This window comes from Balaenoptera physalus, assembly GCF_965194825.1.
Source record: "Balaenoptera physalus genome assembly, chromosome: 15".
In the NCBI taxonomy this organism is placed as follows: Eukaryota; Metazoa; Chordata; class Mammalia; order Artiodactyla; family Balaenopteridae; genus Balaenoptera; species Balaenoptera physalus.
Window position 1 is genome coordinate 52,179,921 of NC_138894.1, and position 15,122 is coordinate 52,195,042.

Genomic DNA, 15,122 nt, shown 5'->3' on the forward strand with positions numbered 1-15,122 from the left:
ATGAACGGTTCACACACACTCACTGGCTCTAAACAAACTTTGTTTGAACTACTTCCAGATCTATAAAAAGTCAGATAAATAGAAGAGAAAATATATTAGAAATTATAAACATCCTCTTCATGGGAAGTGGGTGAGATGACTTGTCAGCTGCTGCAGGACACTGGATGTTGACAAACAGCTGTCCTAAGGCTCCTGAGCGTGGTCTAGGTTCTAGCGGACCCCGGGAGCAGTTTTCTTGAACACTGTTCTAGAGCAGGACCTGGGACACCAGACGCTGGTTCTCGCTCAGCCAGGTCTCCCTCATAGCTGCCTTGCGGTCAAATCTGCGGGCAAGCTGTTCCAGTTTCTCCTGTCTTATGAGCTCGTTCCGCAGGGCCAGTTCTCGCTCGTGTTCCGCTTTTTCCAGTCTTTCCCAGGCCTACAGAGATGAAAGAGAACAGTTTCCTGCTACGTTCAAGGAACAATCCTAGGCTGCAGTTAACAGCCAGTGCTTCTCAAAAAGACCTGAGAACTTGAAAGGGAAATCCCATTCCCAACCTCACTGACTCTTAAGCCTTGGGAAAAAAATCATTTTCTCTCAGTTGAGCCCCATGGGAACACTCTCCCCTATCTAAATCTAAAGATCCTATGTCACATCTGGGAAACAAAACAGTGTAGATATGGAGCAATGTAGCTAAGTTACAAAGACCTTAACTTTAATTGAGAGGAAGCAAAGTTATCTTCAACAGCTCTGATGTAAAAAAGATAAATGACATCTTCTAAGAAATCATACTATGAATCTCTCATTCACCCCACTCTGAAGTCACTTATTTTTAATTCACATATCTGAGTATTTTTTTTCCAAAATACTCACCAATTAAATTCATTCCTATGAAATATATCTTACTTCACATTAAAAAAAAAATTCCACTTAAAAGAATCTAAATGTGTACAACTGACCACAGTTCTAGATTTTTCAGATTTCTGCTTGGAAATAATGCCCACCATGAAATTCTATAATTGCAGATATAACAGGCATGGAAACAAATTTTTTGACAGCTTCTCTGACGGAAGGAGTCAAAATCCTAAGCTCTAACCTCTAGGGATTCCAGATACATGAAATAAGGTTTTGAATTCTCCCTTTTGCAATTTAAAGATGTTTGAGCCAATTGCCTGGGACAAATGACAGGTAAACTGATTATGTATCTGAGTGACAAGGTAAGCAGGCTGAACCTGGTTTGATAAAATCTAACACACACACACACACACACACCGCCAGCCACCTGCCCCCAAACCACCACAAGCACTCCCTTGACCCTCAGCACTACGTGAGCAATGACTGCCGCTTATCAACTCGGCAGGCCAGGAAGGAAGCCTTTCAAGATCTCTTAGCAATCAAGACCCACTGATAGAACCTGAAAACCTACAGGAGGCTGGCACCCACACAGGAGGACAGGGCCCACGAAGGAGGCCAGACGGATCGTTTTTACCTTGTTAATGTCAGAGATGAGTTTCCCCTCCCGGGGCATGTAGACCTTCTGGTTATTGGCCCTCATCTTGCTCTGAATAGTGAAAAGCAGGACTTCCAAGTTCCCCTTCTCAGTAAATCTAAGCAGAGAAAACCAGCCATAAACATTATACTATATTTTGTTCTTTCAAAAGGAAAAACGCATCTGCTTCTAGAGAAAAAAATAAAATAAAAAAACACACTTCGGGGCTTCCCTGGTGGCGCAGTGGTTGAGAGTCTGCCTGCCGATGCAGGGGACACGGGTTCGAGCCCTGGTCCGGGAAGATCCCACATACCGCGGAGCAACTAAGCCCGTGCGCCACAACTACTGAGCCTGTGCGTCTGGAGCTGTGCTCCGCGACGAGAGGCCGCGACAGTGAGAGGCCTGCGCACCGCGATGAAGAGTGGCCCCCGCTTGCCACAATTGGAGAAAGCCCTCACACAGAAACGAAGAACCAACACAGTCAATAAATAAATAAATAAATAAACACACTTCTTGCAGCCTCACAATTTTAAAAGGCATTTATCTCCAGTCTGACTTTTATGTGAAACGCGTGCGTGTTAGAGCAGTGGGTTAGTTTTTGGGTACTGAAGACCTCAGTATGTGCCAAACTGTGGGGTTTTTCTTGTGGTTCGTTGTTGTTGCTGAGATTTACAGTCAGGGGCACAGAATGCTACTCTTTTGTTAATCAACTCAATCAAGATTTAGACCCCAAGCCCTGGACGATGAACTGGCTTCATTCGGAGAGCACAGCTGAATGCATTCAACAAGGATCATTTCAGACGCCCACCTAGGGTCACTGTCAATGGGTTGTGGAGACCTCAGCCAGGAATTCACAACTGAGTGAAGTTTTCAGAAAAAGGAGGGATGACTCTTGTCATAATAAGCAAGAGATAAGGGCCACAACATTTACTGGACAACTACGTATCTTTAAAATATGTGAAAAATCAGACTTCTGGGGGCAGCAAAACCTGATCTGAACGGATATGAAACTATTGTTTTTTTAATTCACACAATGTGAATAATTACATGTTTTGCTACAGATATGTGAGGAGGCCTGATATGAGTTAACTGCCTCAGAACCACCTGGCATGTACCCTGTTACTTCTCTAAAATCCAGAAACGATGGAATTCTGAAACACATTAGGCACAAGAGCTTTGGATAAGGAACTGGGGACCTGCACCGTTTCTTGGGACTCTCACATATCACACGTACCAGTGGCACATTTCTGCTGGAAAGGGCTCACAGAGGGTATAATTTGGAATACATCTCGGCAACACAGGCTCAGATTAAAAGGAGGAGGACAGGCCGCTGGCGAGAGGCATTCATTGAGAGATGAGACCATGCAAGTCAGAAAACGGGGGTCTGCGGCTGCAATCACCTCTCTCCCCATAAGAAGGGCAATGCATTACACTCTGCATCTTACTTGGGCGGCTTTTCCACAGTGCGGTAGGTGTTGAAGGCCTGAAGCTGTTGTTGAACCCCAACCAGCGAGTTGGCAAATTTGCGATTGTTCAAAATAATGATGGTTTGTTCAATCCACTCCAGAAGGTCAGAGGCAAGGGATTCATACTTTTCAATCATTTTTTCTGTTTCAATAGCATTGTCGAGCACCTGTAAACAAGAGTCAGAAAAATGGAAAAACAAGATCGTATCCCTACGTAAGGGAGACATGACTGCAGCCCTATGGGAGCCCGCACACACTTCAGCACTGGCTCTGAAACGGTTCTATGAGACTTAGGCACAAGAGTTTTTAAAACTCCAAGAACCATGTGCTAATAAGCACTCAGACCGTGGCTATCATTTGTGAGCAATGACAACTTAACTCAACTGTAATTGGTTCTGTAACCTCCCTACCCCCAGGCAAAGGGTTTCAGATCCTGAATGACTCCTGACACCTCAGCTCTGAAATTCCTACAGGAACAAAAAGGGCTCTATTTCGCTTGGTCCTGTCCCATGAATGCCCATGAATTTTCCATTCCATTGCACGGAGAAGACAATGTCATCTGATCTGCTGTTTTGAAATATATGGCAGGGGAACATCAGCCAAACAAAAAAATTTAAAAAGTGTAATACTGATGAGGACTTTCCAAGCGTGGTAAGTAGGATTTTCACGTCCATGACATCAGGCAACTCAATCAGATTTTCAATACCCAATTTTCTGGCAAGGTTGAGGGGAGGGGTGTTTCTGGGTCTGAGATCCCCCTGAAATCCCTTCCTCAGTATTTTAGCCACCCACCACTCCTGCCTCCTGTTACTCTTTGGGATCGAGAGGCTGCTGCCCACTTCCCTGCCGTGTGGAGAACCTGCCACGAACTCCCAATAGCTAAACGTCTGAGTGCGTGGTGGCGGCACATTAAGATGCGAACCTTAATTACGTCTCACAACTTACAAAAGTGGTGTGAGCTCACCTTTCCAATTCGTTTTCCTTCAACAGCCAAGGCCTTCATCTTTGAGAAGTAGTGGTAATAAGTCACCACGTAAGTGATAATGGACTTCTCATCGGGGTGGTCCACACTGATATCTGCAACCCAGAGAAGATTCTGTTCAGTACTCTGCTCACGGCACCGCCACCCAGGCAGCAGGAACAACCCGGAACAGCTGCTCAGCACTGCACAGGCCTGTATCTTCATTTTTTGGGCTTGAGAGTTCTGCCATCAGTGTGTTAATTATAAAGTTAACTAACAGGGATGAAATCACCTCCCTGGCTCTTTTATTATATGAACATTCATAAGTGCCTTCTACTGCAATAAGGACATAAAAGTCTTTTTTTTTTTTTTTTAACATCTTTATTGAAGTATAATTGCTTTACAATGGTGTGTTAGTTGCTGCTGTATAACAAAGTGAATCAGCTATATGTGTACGTATATGCCCATATCTCCTCCCTCTTGGGTCTCCCTCCTACCCTCCCTATCCTACCCCTCTAGGTGGACACAAAGCACCGAGCTGATCTCCCTGTGCTATGCGGCTGCTTCCCACCAGCTATCTGTTTTACATTTGGTACTGTATATATGTCCATGCCACTCTCTCACTTCGTCCCAGCTTACCCTTCCCCCTCCCCGTGTCCTCAAGTCCATTCTCTATATCTGCGTCTTTATTCCTGTCCTGCTCCTAGGTTCATCAGAACCACTTTTTTTTTTTTTTTAGATTCCATATGTATGTGTTAGCATACAGGATCTGTTTTTCTCTTTCGGACTTACTTCACTCTGTATGACAGAAGGACATAAAAGTCTTAACAGACATGATCCTTTCTCTAGAGGATCCCAGGCTACTGAGATGACAAAATATATACAAAACTACTACACAGAAATGAAGAACACAGTAAGAACTGAGTCAGATATCTCAGTGATGTGGTTACCACCCAGACACACCACATTCACCTCCCTGCCTCCCCGACCCCTAAGCTGGTCTGTGTTTCTCTGTGGTCCTTATTTCTGCCAGTGGCACCAGAATCTTTCCCGGCCACTGAGTCCATGGACATCTTTATCTCCTTGTTACCCATATCCAGTTAGTCACCGGGTCTGAGACCTGTTGATTCTATTTATGGAATCCTTACTGTCACTCTCGGGTCCAGCTCTCACGGTCACATAACCAGACCTGAAGCAATGGCTTCCTCACTGGGTCTCCCTGCTACTCGATTCACTTTACACACTGTGCCTGGCTGATCTTCCAGAAGCACAGCTGTGAAGCACAGCTCCCTCCAAGCCCAAATTACTCAGAAGTGCCCTGCAGCCTGAAAAATAAAGTATAAACCCCAAAGGCCTCTACAATTTGCCCCTTCTTTCCCTCCTTCCCTTCCTTCCATCTATCCATCGAATATTTATCAAGCTTCCTCTAAGTGCCAAATGCCATTCTAGACATTTCTCATTCTACAGCCTACTGGTTCTTCTAAGGCACTATAGATCTAAACCAAACTGGACTATTTACCACCCCTCAATTCCCAATATTCCTTCCGGTTACAGCCTCCCTTTGTCCGAAAGGGCCTTCCCCAGCACACCACCTTCTTCCTACCCTTCAGGTCCAGCTCAGAAGCCACCACTCCAACACAGCCATTTCCGATCCCTACAGCTGGAACGACTGTCTCCTCTGTTCCCTAAAGGGCTTTGTTTATGGTTTGCTTTCTGCCAGGTCCTATGATTACTTATGCACATTTCATTAGTCTTACAAGACTGAGTTTCCAAGGCAGGAACCCAGTCTTGGGAAGCCCTGGGCCACCGTGCCTCCCCACCTCCTAACGTGCTGTCTATATACAGGGTGGGTGGCCAATAAATATTTATCGAGGGAGGGAGCAAATGAATGAAGGTGGTCAGTCTTCGGGGTATGGCAACGTTGAGGGAAGTACTCAACTCAGGACAGACGGAGGAGAGAACACACAGATGGCTCTTTGTTGACGTATGGGGCTCTTTTTTCAATGTGCATCCGCACACGCGCCTTCACTTCTATCCTCCTGGCAGCCCTGTGTGAGGCAGGTTGTTTCTCTTGTTTTAAAGACTTGACTACCAGGGCACAGGGCGGGAAAGCTCCCTGCCCAGAGTCACTGAGGCGGCTGATGGCAGTGGGGGCCACAGCTACTGTTCCCACCCCAGGGCCCCTGTGGCCAACTCCTGTGTCTGTTTGGCCCCATCAAAGTGGGCCCCATGGATACAGAACTGGAGGAAGGCCAGGAAAAAATGCCATCCCTGTATGCAATTTAATAAACACAAAATGTCGACATAACTGGGAAAGAGTGAGCAAGCAAAACCTTTTTTAACTTGTTTACAATTTTATTTTAACTGATGCTTTCTGGGGCACCGGACAACTAACAGCAGCTAAGGACAACTAATAATCAAGATCAAACCCACAGAGTAAGTGACATCGACTGCTTTTTTTAGCTCCTTGTCTTCGAACGATCTGGGGAACATCAATCCCCTTTTCGTAGTGGGTGGTGATTAGAAGGAGTAACTAATGAGCAACTTATTAAATTTCTTTTTGTCATAGTGATTAAAAAAAAAGAAGATTCTTTATCCAAGCACAAAGAGCTTGGGCTCAGGCAGGATGCCTTTCCAGAGTAAGGCAGGGGTTAAGCACAAAGATTTATCACAGTCCAAGGAATTTTAGTTTTGTGTTTATATTGAGAAATCATTTAATGGGCTAGCACAAAGATAATTTTATCTCAGCTTCCTGTAGTGAAACTATCAGTGCATCTGATGCACTGGAAAATAGCAAGACGCCTGCCTGGCAGCCTCACGACCTCGATCTGCCCTTGGGGAGTTCAACTTCCTGTTCTATATTTATAAGAGCTTTAAACTTTCACTCACATACAGTTTTTTCTCTCTAATATTTGCTAACAGCTGAGAGGGTCTAAAAAGCTCCAGCCCTACAAACAAATCCTCTTACGTTTTAAATGCTTCTCGACATCAGAAAACGTTCCTGTGATAGCTCATGCTAAGATGAAGCCTACAGTTAGGATTTTGGTAAGCAAGGGATTTACAACCTATGGGACTGTCCCACACAGGTCTGCTCCATGTCACCTGCAGTCAGTCTTCAGGGTCCTGCTGCAGGGATCCGCAGAGCAGAGAGGTTGGTTCTGTGCAGAGATTGGGCCGCCAAGCAGCCAGCCACGAGGAGGGACTGCGCGTGTTACTCCTTCTGCCACCCACACGTTCCGGGTGCACCTTCCTCACTGAAGCGCTTCTTGCTCAGGAGCAAACACTGCACAGTCTCCTAAGGAGGCCCCTGCCCCTATCTCTACCCAGGCCAAACCACGCTCTTGCCACCGTGGGATGAACGCCAGTCAACAAGCATGTATGAGAGCCTAAGGCAGGTTCTCTTCCTTGAGCACAGAGGCTAGGGGGCTTCAATGACTCCCCACTGCCTGCTGAATAACCTCTAAAGACTGTAACCTGTTGGGCCCCCACCCACCTTTCCAGTTGTATTTTTCCCAACATCACGCTAACACCACCCCCAATAAACTGTTAGTCCCCAGTCACACCTTCCTCTTTCCTGGTTCCTTTGCTCACACAGATCCCTCTGCCTGCCCTGCCCTCTCCTCTGGCACATGTTTAAATCATACTCATCTTTCAAGGCCTTTTCAGATGTAATCCTTTACACAAATCGTCAAGTAACTCCCACACCAAAATTAAACTCCTCTTCCTTAGATAATTCCCAAAGCACACTGTATGAATACAACAAACTGACACAAAGCAGATTTTATATTTACCCCTCAGTGCAAGAGATACCGACAGTCCCACCTTTTACCCCTTGAGTCCTTACCTTCGGGGTCCAACAGTTTAGTGAGGCCGAGGTGCTGCTCTGCAAGGTTAAATGCATTCTGCAGATTGTAGTGTGCATTGGATTTCTTTAGCTTGTCAAAATCTATCAGGTCAGGCCTGTGTAGAACAACAGTGGAACACAACAGAAACCGTGGCTTGAAAACACACCGTGTGACCCATGGGACTCGATTACTACTCCAAAAGTGTCCACTTAGCAGAGTAAAAGCCTACGATATTAGTTAATCATCAAACAATGAAACCCGATTTTTGAATAAACAACCTCAAAGTTTATGAAGAGAACGGAAGAGAATGGGTGAACTTGTTTCTTTTGTTTGGGAGAATTTACACATTCTCTCTCACCTTCCTCACGGGGAAGGCAGGAATTTCCACTGTGATGCAACAGCGAGGGCAACGGACATGAGGACTGAAAGTCACCCAGATCTGCTACACAAGGATGTCAACATTCCACCCCCAAATTGTTAGCATGACCTCTAAGGACTCACCGGTGTTTGTGTATCAGTGCATTGAAGGCCATGCCGTCCCTCCAGCTAGTGGTGAAATTGTGAATGTTGACGTTGGGGTACCTAACAAACACGAGGCACAAGACAAGAGTGACACCATTATCAGATAAAGGTCTGTGCTTTTGCTAAACACAGTGTTTAAAAAAAAAGAAAAAGTCTGTAGGCACTGCGAAAATGTCGGGCAGTGAATATCAATAAGGACAATCAAATCGAAGCTAAGATCCGCCTCAACTTCTCCTTGTTGGAAAATAAGAATAAAACACACGTCCACATGGCTTTTCTTTCTTGGTAATTCGATCTGTGATCTGCGTCCTCCACTGAAAACACCAGGCTTACTGGGAAAAAAGTGACCACAACTAGATGCCTCTGACGTCTCCCTGCTTCACTGGCTTTCCACGCCCCCAGCACAGCTATCAGAACTCTGCAGACACCAAGATCCAAGTTCACAAGGCACTCCGGGAGAGGAAGTAGCTGGGATTACCTGTTCAAACACTCAGCTCTCCTTCTTCCTTATCCCACTGAACTGGATGAAGTTTTGTAAATCTAGTACCTCCCTGAAACACTTCCCTATGTTTGAAACTTACCCACAGTCAATCAGCTACTCTACACCACATTGATTATTAATAACTTTCTACCTGTGGTTGATTAAAAGTTCATTCCTAACTTGATCCCCTTACTAAGCCTTACACTCTTTATGGTTTCCATAGTTACCACTGACTGATCATGTCCATTACAGTTACATCTGTCCTCCAAGTAGTCCTGACTTGGTGCAAAATTAACGTGGTACAAAACCAATTCTCAATTAGTACCTAGGAGCTCCGACAGTTTCAGTGAGCAATAAGCAAGATGCGATTCTCTAAAAAATATCTTCACTGAAATTTCAATGAGAGAATAAAAGAAAGGGAAACTGAGAAAACGTACAAAGACCACCCACCCTTAAGTTTAATGCACAGAGCTTCCCAAAGCAACAGAAATTAAAGAGAGGAGAAAACCCACAACTTTTTACAAATATCATGGATGAGATTCTTAAACATGGTTTCAGGGTTTTAAAATTCAAGATTAACTTCTCTCTGGAACTTCCTTAATAAACAGAGGGAAACTGATTGTGCAAATGACAGGTCCAGGATATAAATCAACTCCTGTTCTGAGAGCTAGCTGAAATGTCAGCGCATCAACTACTTACGAGTCAACAAGACGTCTCAATGGAAGTGGTGGAAAAAGATACTCGTCAACACCTTGTAAGTGATGACTCTGGTAGAACTTAGTCCTGGGAGAAGCAGCCCCTAACCCCCTGAGTTCGTGCTCACCCAGCTGTCTTCATCTGGCACCACAACAGCAATGCATCCTTGGCAGATTTCTTCTCTTTGTTGTCTTCAGTTTCCACGCTGATATCCTGGATCTAAGATTTACAAAGAAATATTAGACCAATAGATGCGTTAGCTTCCTAATGAAAGCCACAGAAGAACAGGTCTGCATATACATAAAGAGTAAACTTTAGATCAACACCTAGCCCTGCAGACTGCCTACTCCGAGGGTCAATGAGAACTGCTTTCTGAAGCCAGGGTTCACTTCTTAGAAACACCAACCAGAACTAGGTTCTCTATTTTGCACAAAGATAAGACTGAAGTGAAGACTAGTTACCTGCCTGACTTCCAAGAACCTATTAGGGGTCATTTCTACCCCCAACATAGCCCGTCTTCTCCAACTACAAGCTAGAACAGTGGTGCATACGGTACACCCTGAACCTCAGCAGACCCTAGGAAAATACCGTTTGTTTTCTCACAACCAAAGATTTTTTTACACCAGGGTGAGTGAGTCCTTCGTTGATGAGGACAGTGCGTGCACCATCTCCTGAAAACTGACCCAAACTCTCAGAGAAAGAGTGCCCTTAAATGCTGTGCTTCCATGGTCTGAATGTTTGTCTCCCACACCCTCACCAATTCTTATGTTGAAATCCTAAGCCACACAGGTGATGGCGTTAAGAGGTAGGGCCTTTGGGAGATGCTTAAGTTATGAGGGTAGAGCCCTCATAAATGGGATTTGTGCCTTATAAAAGAGGCTCCAGAGAGATCCCTAGCGCCTTCCACCATGTAAGGACACAATGAGAAGTATGCAACCCGGAAGAGGGCCCTCACCTGACCACGCTAGCACCCTGATCTCAGACTTACAGCCTCCAGAACCGTAAGCAATAAATTTCTATTGTTTGGAAGCCACCCAATCTGTGGTACTTTGTTTTAGCAGCCTGAATGGACTAAGACAGCCTGTATTCATCAGCTACTCAGAGGCCGCTGATTCTCAACAGGACACAGAGCCTGGTCTACTGGCACCAAAGTCAGACTCTCTGGGTCTGAATCCAGGCTCCCCCACCTACTGCGTGTCCTTGGGCGAGTTCCTCGGCTTCCCCTCTGAGGGGTGGCTATCTCGGAGCGCTGCTGTACACTTGAACAAATGCAAAGTATGAAGGGCTGGGCTCTTAGTAAGGATCCATACACGTCAGCTCTTTGGATGACGGGCTGCCTACCAGTTACGTGATTTTAAACAAATGCTCTAAATACCCCTTTGCCTTTAGTTCCTTGATTATAATGATAAAATGTGGGATGGAGTCACGGGAAAGGGTGTTGGCCTCTCTTTCAGCTCTAACCATTCCAAGCTTCCCTGTCCTGGCCCCTGTCAAAGGTCTTTCCATTTAATCTAGAAACACGCCCTAGAATTCTTTTTAAGAGAAAGAGGTAGGAGGAGGATAAAATACATACATGTAAGATTAAAAAGTTAGAAACTTTCAACTAGGAAAAACACCTAGAAATTGAAATAATTACACTTCTAAAAAAAATTCTGCATTTTTAACTGTTGTAAGTGAAGTCTGAGCTTGCATAAACTCCAAACTCCAAACAGTGGGCAAGAATAACCTTCGCTCAAGGAGTAAGACACAGACTCACCAAGAAAGGCAGGTGGAATTTTACACATTAACCCCCGTCAGCTTTCCTATGCCTCAGTGCGAAGGGAATCTGTTTCCAGACTTGTTCTTTTAGAAACAAAATCTACCCTTCTGAAGTGAAGACAGCTCCCTATGTGGACTAGGCAAACTCGACAACTTTCATTCCAGTTTCTCACACCATCTTTTACTCTCTTTTAAGGGAAAGCAGCATAAAACCTGTCTGTCATCATCGGTATTTAATGCACACCTGCTACACACATCAGGGCAGGCCACGTCTTGGGGACTCTGGAGACAAACACACACACACACACACACACACACAGAGGAAATGTAAGACAAGGTTGCACATTCAGGAGCTGGGGGGCGGTGGGGAGAGAGATCTTTGTAGATACGTGGGACGCTTCACGGAGGACGCAGAATGTGAGCTGGGCCTTGGCTGGTGCAGAATCAATACATGTTTGTGGAGCGGGGGATGATTTGATAAAACTGCTGCGGGAGGTGGGGTCATGTCAGACACCAACCCTGCAGGCCATGCAGTGACATCAGCCTCAAAGGAAAGGGAGAAACTACGTATCAGCATTTACAGGTTCAAGCACAGAAAAAGGCAAGCTGGCAGGAAGCTAATTAGTCAATGACGCAACCCAATTCATGTGGAGAATCCTGGAAAGGGCTGTGTGTGCCAGCTCCCCGCCACGGGCACAGACCCGCTGTCAAGAGAAGCTGCTGTCAGGACGCCCTTCCACGCTCTGATTACTACAGGCCAAAGGCAAGAGAAATAGGACTTTTTACTCTACAGAACTGAGGCGATGCTCCAGGAGAGTCCTGTTGGCCTAAGGCCAAGAGCAATAGTTAGTGAATGTAATGGTATTCACTCTGTTTTCAAATCATTCAGGAACTAAATGACAGAAACCTGCAGAAGAGTTCTGTTTGCAAAATAAAGTCACTGATTGTTGCAATTAAATCTCCACTAACGATGTCACCTTCACAGTGGTTCCCCGCCTCAGACCTATTTAATTAGAAGCACCTATTTAATTAGAAGCGCTGGGGCTGGGACCAGGGAACCTGAATGAGTAAATGGCTTTCCCAAGGCAGGTCCAGGCTTAGGAACCCCCCATGCAGGGAGTGTCTCTGTACAGCTCTGGTTTGGTCCCCTACCCCCTCCCTCCTCCCACATACCCACCCAGACCACTGAACTAGAGCTGCCCGATCCCGAGGGAAGCGAGAAGGAAAACGATTGGTTAGAGGTTGATTTCAGCATTTTAGTAAGAATACAAAGAGAGCTATAATTTGATTTCTGACATGGCCCTTTGTTGGTGAGATTTTTATTTACGTAGGGAAAAAAAAAAAACAATCAAACTTCATCAAAGGGGCTTAACAGGAAGGGAAGATACAGAGAACACAGCCACAGTGGAGACAGGACTGTTCGGACTTTTGTTTGCAGGGTAACCTGACGCCATGGTAAGAAGTGTTTCCTGAATTTCAGATTTTAACTGAAAAGCAGGGGCATGAAGCAACAGCCTGGAGAAGGAACCAGTCATCAGGCCGGAGGTGCTTCACAGACGAGAAAGGCTGTGAGCTCTCTTCCAAGGGGTCAGGAGCACGCACAGCAGCCCTGACTGGCTGTGTGATCCCTGGCAAGGCTCCTCCCTTCCCTCATAAAGTGAGGGAACGGGACAAAGTGACCTTGAGAGCACCTTCTGGCTTACAGTATTCCTATACTTAGAACCTTTCCCTCGGGTATAACAAACCCATAAAATCGTCATCAATTCAAACAAGCAGAAGGCTTTTTGGCACATCCCCCCTGAAAACTGCTTCCTCACATCCAAAGGAGAAGGAGAAGGTGAAAACAGAGCCCACGCGTGTGCCATGATCCTAAGCAGCTTCGTCTAAAGATATTCTATGACGCATGCCACAATCTGGCAAAGTTCACACAGTCTAGTGGTAGTAAACTAGCATCGACCACACCCTTACACCTCTGCTCCCGAACGCTGAGCAGCAGACACCAGACGTCTACAGTAGGTGTCGGCGAAGTGGTGGGCTGAGACGCAGCCCAGAAACCCTCTTATTTGCCAGGAGAGTCAAGACTTTCAGGGGCTGGCAAAACTGAGGGAGGATATGGCTAGCTGCCACATGCCTACAGGGCAGCCAAATGTGACCCGCCGCTCTGCACAGCTGACTCTGAGATGACATTTCAACCTGGTCTTCCTGGTCCCTCTGGAATGGGGAGGCCAGTTTCACAGGGATGCTCATACCCAGGAGGGAGGCCGAATCGCCGGGCCAAGTCCCTTACCTGGAAGCGCAGGATGATTGTCCAGATGAGGCCGAGGGTCAGCCGGTGGTTCCCATCCACGATGTCGTGGGACCCCATGTTCTCAAGATGGACTCGCTGCTCCTTCAGGAACTGAAGGGCCTTGTCCACGTTCTCCAGACAGTGGATGCGCATTCGTCCCTTGGTGGGTTTGGGCTAAAACAGATGAGCAGAAGGTGGAAACAGATCATCCAAGAGGGCAGAAACCAGCTCAGAACTACAGCCCAGAAAGTGCACACGCGCCCATTCATGCAGCGCTTTCCGACCCATACCAAAACGTTAAAAAAAAACGTGCTCATTCAGTCCAAGGACAGAGTTTATCTAACAGCCTTAGAAAAGTTTACTTAAGGGATGGTAACCGATCACTCTTCAGAGGTTTTTGTTTAATCATGGAAGTGACACAATTTACAAATGGGCACAGAAGCTGGAAGCTTAAGAGAAAAAGGAACCCAGTTTTCATAAAGAATTTCAGAGCTACTACTGCCATCCATATAATTTTTGCAGATGCACAGCGAAAACACCTCTGAGGACTTTCTGGCTGCTTTCAACGTGAAAACAGGTTTGCCACCTGCTGGTTCGGGTCGTTTCCCAAGGTTGGCTCAAGATGAAAAAGGGGGGACACTCCACCCAATCAGCGGAATTTTCAAGTGCTGGTTTTGTGAGGATGATGGAGGGGGGTTGAGTAAAAGGGTGTGACTTACTGGAAAGAAAGGATAAAGTAAAAAAAAAAAATATGAGAGTAGTCTAATTTGACTACCTCAAATGTCTATTCCTTTTAATCAGTTATATCAAAATCAAAAAAAGGCATTTTCAAGGTGAGCATTTTAAATAAACAAAGCAATAGGTAAAGATACACACACACACACACACACTCGAAATTTTCAACGGGTCTCTATCATCTCCTGTGTCAAGAACAAGCTCATGCCTCCATTGCCCGCCGCCATCCTTCCCACCCTCCTCTCTGTCGCCCGTTACTCCCCCTTCTAGCTGAGGTTGCACCTCAGGCTGATCTCACTACTCCACAAAGCTGCCACCAGGTTGCCCACACGCCCCTGGCCAGAAGATGAACCTGGCCTGGCTGCCATCCTACCTCCTCAGCCAACTCATTGTACCCTACCCACCTTTCAAGGTTCAGGTCAAGGCACATCTTTCCTTCTAAGAGTCATTTCCAACCATTCCAGTTCTCACAGGTCTCCCCTTCCCCCCCCAGACCTATACGTCTGTGGTCTCTGTCTGGACCACAGAGTTCAGGAACTAATCACATATCTTATATTTTTGCTGTTATTTCATATGTGTTGTTTTTATTACTTCCAACTTGACTACTGCCTTGAGAGCAGGGATGATGCTTTATATGCCTGCTATATCCTCGGTGGCCTCTGGTTTGGTTCAGCACCCAGGGCCTACATGGAGTGACCTGAACGCCCACAGATGGACTGGGCAACGGTGTGTGCTATGAGCCGGCCTCACAGAGGAAAGGCAGCCAGGTGTGCAGCAACCTGGGCACACGCAGGTGTGGGCGGCAGCTAGTCCTACGGTAAGGTCTTGCCTGCTTCCCACTTTACCCTCTGTAGCTGAGATCCTCAGTTAAGTGCTAGATGGAAAACATGTAAAGAGAAGAT

General features: G+C 46.0%; 1 protein-coding gene across 4 annotated transcripts in view; it reads right to left on the reverse strand.

Annotated features, from left to right (window-relative positions):
• SPTBN1 (spectrin beta, non-erythrocytic 1) overlaps window positions 1-15,122 on the reverse strand; it is a 194,132-nt gene that overhangs the window by 43,851 nt on the left and 135,159 nt on the right. For all 4 annotated transcript variants that reach the window (XM_082426220.1, XM_082426221.1, XM_082426222.1 and 1 more), the window contains 8 exons: window positions 13,486-13,659; window positions 9,568-9,659; window positions 8,243-8,323; window positions 7,741-7,856; window positions 3,900-4,012; window positions 2,915-3,102; window positions 1,470-1,587; window positions 260-418 (listed from right to left, as the gene is read on the reverse strand). In XM_082426220.1, the coding sequence (XP_082282346.1) occupies window positions 260-418; window positions 1,470-1,587; window positions 2,915-3,102; window positions 3,900-4,012; window positions 7,741-7,856; window positions 8,243-8,323; window positions 9,568-9,659; window positions 13,486-13,659 (1,041 nt within the window). The remainder of the gene's footprint in view (window positions 1-259; window positions 419-1,469; window positions 1,588-2,914; window positions 3,103-3,899; window positions 4,013-7,740; window positions 7,857-8,242; window positions 8,324-9,567; window positions 9,660-13,485; window positions 13,660-15,122) is intronic.